The following is a 6000-nucleotide window of genomic DNA, read 5'->3' on the forward strand; positions in this document are numbered from 1 at the left end:
TTTAGAAACAAATTTAAAACAGTTTTATGTACATAACACAATGTGTAAATACAAAAAATATTAAGTATATAGGTACAAGGAAGTACACCGGATGAGTTAAGCAGACCCTATTTTAAGAAATTAAAAAATAACGTCTACCTAAATTCACCCTCACGTAAGTGGAATATATCAATATCCGAAGCGATTTCATTAAACATGGTTATTGCCCTCCCAATTGGCATTACTAATGGCAGGTTAGTTCTGCACCGTGGGAGAACAAACAACGGATGCCCTCGATTCCTAAGGTAATTATCAGAGACACACAAGCCAACACCACCTACTGTTTGACGGTATGACATATATATACGAATAAAGAGATTATCAATAATTATGTCGTGGATACAATTTTGCTGCAGATTTGAATAGAGCTGCAGGAATGTTTAATACCGACATTATTTTTCATCATGCACATAGACACTTACACTGTACACTAGCTACACACTACACTTTCAAATTTAATCAAGTTGCTTTTACACATTTCAGTTTCATAATATGGTCGAATGCATGTTATTTTGTAGGTTATTAGATTTTAAGGACATTTCTTATTAATTATTTTACATGCATTTTACTATTTTTTGTTGTTATATTGTTTCAAAATGTTTTGCCATTGAATAGTAATTGATGTTTTTGGCAATGCAGTTTAATTATTAGGATTATTGGTGGTGGAATTAGTGAATTAAAAATGATAAATAATTTCAAAAGTTTAATGAGATTTGTTGATCACGAGTCTGGTTCCGTATTTTGTTATGCTACAGAGTGGCCTATTTGTATCCTTAAAGGAAACTGTCACTTTTGGGATAGTAAACTTAATGACAAATCTCACAAAATTTTGAATTATTTTTTTGTCTTGTATTAAATTTAAATATTTATTTGGTTGTATTATTGTGTGTTTAATAACTTTCGATTTTGGTCGGCGCTAGGTGCCGGCATGAGAAGCTGTCATGGCAATGGGTTCGCGCAGATGGTTCCATCCAACAGTAACGGGAGTTTGCGCGGAGCAGTTGCTTCTGTCCTCAGGGGTGGACGGGTCGTTCCTCGCGCGACACAGCTGCAGCAATCCGGGCGACTTCACGCTCTCCGTCAGGCGCGATGGTCAGGTCACCCACATAAAGATTCAAAATAAAGGGGATTTCTTCGATCTTTACGGCGGCGAAAAGTTCGCTACGCTCTCGGAATTGGTTCAGCACTACACGGAGAATAGGGGACACCTGAGGGAGAAAAACGGCGACGCTATTGAACTCCGATATCCGTTGAACTGCGCGGAGCCCACGGAGGAACGCTGGTTCCACGGGCACCTTTCCGCCAAGGAAGCGGAGCGCATGCTCTTGGAGAGAGGAAGCTACGGATCCTTTCTCGTCAGAGAATCTCACAGCAGGCCGGGGGATTTTGTCCTTTCCGTGCGCTCCGAAGACAGAGTGATACACGTTATGATCAGAAGGCACGGGGGAGAATACGACGTCGGAGGCGGCGAAAAATTCCCAACGCTGGCTGGGCTCGTTGAACATTACAAGAAGAACCCGATGGTAGAGATGTCGGGGAGCGTAGTCCACTTGCGGACGCCGTTCAACGCGACGCGCATCAACGCTTCAACTATCTTCATCAGGGTAGGACAACTGCAGAAAGAGAACGGAAGAGGTGGAGCCACTGCCGGATTCTGGGAAGAATTCGAATCTCTCCAGCAGCGCGAGTGCAGACATTTATTTTCGAGAGACGAAGGAGGGCGGCCGGAAAATAAAGATAAAAACAGATACAAGAATATTTTACCTTTCGATCACACGCGTGTGAAGCTCCGTGACATTCCGGCCGATGCTCCAGTCGGTGCTGAGTATATAAACGCGAATTACATTCGCCAGACGAACGTCGATCTGGACGCCGTGGCTATGCGATCGCGCAATGGCGAAACCGAATTAGATTTCGGCGACCCGACCCCCGAACCGAACTCGAAACTCTACATAGCGACCCAAGGATGTTTGCCGTACACGATTCGCGACTTCTGGTCGATGGTCTGGCAGGAAGACGCTCGCGTCATCGTCATGACGACGAAAGAAATCGAAAGAGGAAAAACAAAATGCGCCAGGTATTGGCCGCAGGACGGTCAATCCGAAACGTATGGCTCCTACAGAGTGAGGACTGATTCTTACCAACAGAGCGCAGATTATACTCTGCGAGAATTCTCCATCGCGCGGGTTGGCGAAGGAGGCGTCGAAGAACCAGAGAGAAAGATATACCACTACCAATTCCAAGCGTGGCCGGACCACGGCGTGCCGACAGACCCGGGCTGCGTGCTGAATTTCTTGGACGACGTCAACAGACGCCAGGAACGAGTCATGAGAGAAACCGGAGGACCCCGAGGCGCCGCGATTTGCGTTCACTGCTCGGCGGGTATCGGAAGAACTGGCACCTTTATCGTGATCGATATGATCCTCGATCAGATCAAAAGAGAAGGTCTCGACTGCGAGATCGATATACAGAGAACCATTCAAATGGTGCGAGCACAAAGAAGCGGCATGGTGCAGACGGAAGCGCAGTACAAGTTTGTCTATTTGGCTGTTCAGCATTACATTGACACTCTCACCCAGCGGATGAAAGCTGAGAGGCATTCCATGCTGGCCGGACGGGAGTACACCAATATAAGGCATTCCGCTGACTTGACTGACGTGGTGGACTCCAGAAGAACCGGTTCGATGGCCCCCAGACCTGCCACGCCTCCACATCTTATATATGAGAATATTTCATCTGAAGTTCCCGTTTATTCTCCTATGCCTGCGTCCAGGCATCATATGTAAGCATTCGTTTAATTATTTTAATTCAGCGAATTAATCTACTTATAACATCACAAAAGGAACTTTTATATCTTATAATTTCTGCGAACGGGGGAAGTTTGTCTATTGTGAACATGTGACTCATGTGATACTTAATTGTTTTTGATATCTCAAAGAATTCTTCGGATGGGAGTGGATGTTTAAGGCTTTCTTCGATCAGGGTGCATTTTTTTTTTAATTTTCAATCAACGACTGAATGACATGATTTACAATCATGGTAACATGACCACCGACATTTAAAAAAATCTGTTGCATACTTAAAAAGGCATAGTTTGTCTATGGCGTTTGTATGCGGCGGCTAGACGAGGCCGATACCTGGTGGGATATATTTCACGGTTACATGTAAATTGTACGTAGAACATTTCACCGTGGCACCGGAAAGAGATGTCCGTTTACTATACGGTCTTCAATTTTATTAGATTCAACAAGAACATTAATTCAATTTTCAGTTGATTTTGGCAAAATTCGTGAATTGAAGAATGAAAACCTAACCTAACAAATAATCCAGTATATCGGCTATTTTCAAAATTTATTTGCTGCTGGCTTCCCGTCAAGTGTAAAATGGCAAGAACCGTGTTTTGTTTAGACATGAATATTATGTCAGTACTATACAACTCAAAGAGGTTGGACGGTCTTTAATATACGGCCATATTTATATTTCCGATACAACATTTCACGGTGAAGTGTGATACAGCGAACTGCATACGTACAAGTTTCCGGACACGATATTTCACATTACGTGATCTGTTCAACCTCGACAGAAATAACCTCGTCTTCCTATAAACCAGCCCTTTAGTTAGAACCTAACACAGTACACTTAAAATAGCAGATAATTGTTTTTTGTTGCTAATTAGGTGCTTTGTCTTAAAAATATAATTTTGGGAGACGGCGCCATTTCCTCCCTGTATTTTGTGCTATTAATACATTTCGTAATCTTGCTAATCTCCGGTCTTTATAATATTTTTCAAATAATGAGAGTTAACTTGGTGATTTAAAACAAAATCGTGATGAAAATGAATATAATATACCTAATATTGTTCTGGATACTTGGTATTGTTATATTGAAAAGCGAAATTCATTGAAAGATGATCGCGATTTTTATGTTTTTTTTTTTTTTTTTTTGAATTTGGAATGTCGAGTGAGGCAGTTCGATTGGCTGACGCTCGCTTTTTAAGAATCGAACAATATTTTTATTTAGTGGTATATTATTATTGGTTGTGTAGTTAGGTAGGCACTGTACGTATTTGAAAGTGTTACGTATTATAAAATGAAATTTGAAAATGGGACTAAAATATTGTATTATTATTATTATAATATGGTGAACGTGCTATGACCAAAATGGTGTGGAACTATGAATGAAAATGAATTTAATTATACAAAAAAAAACAAACTTTAAATTTGAAAGGTACCTGCATAAATAAAAAAAAACATGTCAATGTACCTACAGTGGTTTTGGTGAAAATAAATTTTATAAAATGTTGCCAGGTTGCGTACAGTGCAAGTTTTTTTTTAATCAGTAATATAGTTATGTATTTTCCGATTTTAACACTAAATATTAAATTGCTTTGTTTAAATTCAAAGTGCCAAGAGAAATCACACCCGGACCCTACTTATCTAATAAATAAAAAAAATATAAGATGTAATGTAATTAATGAAACGTTGTACCCCTCACATATAGTATTGTAATTTTCGATGCACGCAATATTGATTAACATTTAAAAAAAATTAATAATACTTCATCGCTTCTATGAAATCTATCGCAACCAATGACATTATTAATGGACGACGCACTCAATACAGTAGCTAGCAAGTAAATTCGCGCATTCGCATGTATTGGTAGACGTCACGCAATTTCCATTATGCGATATCACGCATCGGGAATTTATAGCAATATGACCTTTATTGTAATGGCGTTAGAGCAGTGTTTCTAATGTCAATGTTCATTTGATCGAACCCGTTCGAACCGAACCATTCGGCAGACCCAACAAAAAGCATCAGGAATTTATAGCAATATCACCTTTATTGTAATGGCGTTATGCCATTCGGCAGACCCGACAATAAAGTGAGTGTCATTTTCTTTTCGAGATGATTCGTCCATATTAATGTCATTGATCACAACCCAATAGGAAAAAAAATGTCGTACGTCACTGTGTTTTTTTTTATATTTCTGTTTTTTTTAAGGAAGTGGGGAATAATATCTTCTAATCCTGGCAATACTTCGATAACAACACCAGTGTTGCCGCTAAGCATCAAATTAGGCTTGTCGCTTTCTAATAATTTTTCATTTTTAATTTTACTTAATTATTTTTTGGCGCTATTTATTGGGTATTGAGGGATGAATGCATATTACCAATAAAAATATCTAAGGGCATGCCATTCCGTCAATTATAGATTGTTTAAAAAATATTTTCAAAATTTATTTCATAAAATAATTCCTTAGCTTGGGTGTTGATTAATATTTCAAATATTTTCAGGAGCGATGTAAAAAAAAGTAATTAAAAACATGTATAACCGCTTTTAATAAATGTATATTATTTAAAAAAATATGTTCATAACAAGCCATATAGGTAAAATGTATTATATTTGAAAAAAAAAATGAAATATAATTTTTTAATTATTTTAGATGAGTTCTTCTCTTAATTTAAGAATATTAGGGCCTCATTTATATAAGGGAGTTGTGTAAAGAATAATATTGTTTTAAATAATTCAATTCTATGAAAATTGAAAAAAAACCATGAAGGTGCTATGGGAGTATCGGATAACCACTAAAAGATGCGAATTGATTAATATTATTTTTTATTTAAATATTCTAATCATTGTCTATTTAATAATAAATATACCTATATAAAAAAAAACTATTTTACGTGTTCACGTAAACCCACAAATTATATTGTAATATAGTCCGACAGCATTCAATGAAAGGTTCGCGAATTTCGTAGGATAAAGCGCGAAATACATTATGGTGCATGTCGCGGACTATCACGCTGTCACGGCGACAAATTTAGTCTATGGTTTCGTCATTCTGCAGAATATTTTGAACGACCACCACTTCTGTAAATTCAATGATGGATAGTGGCAACTCTAATGTATTAGTATTTTGAATTATTATTCATTATTCATGCTGATTTCAATTAATTTT

At 38.0% G+C, this 6000-nt stretch overlaps 1 protein-coding gene across 2 annotated transcripts in view; it reads left to right on the plus strand.

Moving 5' to 3' along the window:
* Positions 1-5447, plus strand: part of csw (protein tyrosine phosphatase non-receptor type corkscrew) — a 34757-nt gene extending 29310 nt beyond the window's left edge. The window contains exons 3-4 of one of the 2 annotated variants that reach the window (XM_085946003.1): positions 960-2821; positions 5043-5447. In XM_085946003.1, coding sequence (XP_085802129.1) covers positions 981-2821; positions 5043-5193 — 1992 coding nt within the window. In that variant the 5' untranslated portion in view covers positions 960-980 and the 3' untranslated portion in view covers positions 5194-5447. Of the gene's footprint in view, positions 1-959; positions 4573-5042 lie in introns of those variants that run through there. The other variant, XM_085946004.1, reaches the window with a different exon arrangement.
* Positions 5448-6000: the final 553 nt, after the last annotated feature.

The sequence above is a fragment of the Rhyacophila brunnea genome, unplaced genomic scaffold (genome assembly GCF_057557595.1).
Source record: "Rhyacophila brunnea isolate RB1 unplaced genomic scaffold, BYU_Rbru_1.0 scaffold_19, whole genome shotgun sequence".
Classification (NCBI taxonomy): domain Eukaryota; kingdom Metazoa; phylum Arthropoda; class Insecta; order Trichoptera; family Rhyacophilidae; genus Rhyacophila; species Rhyacophila brunnea.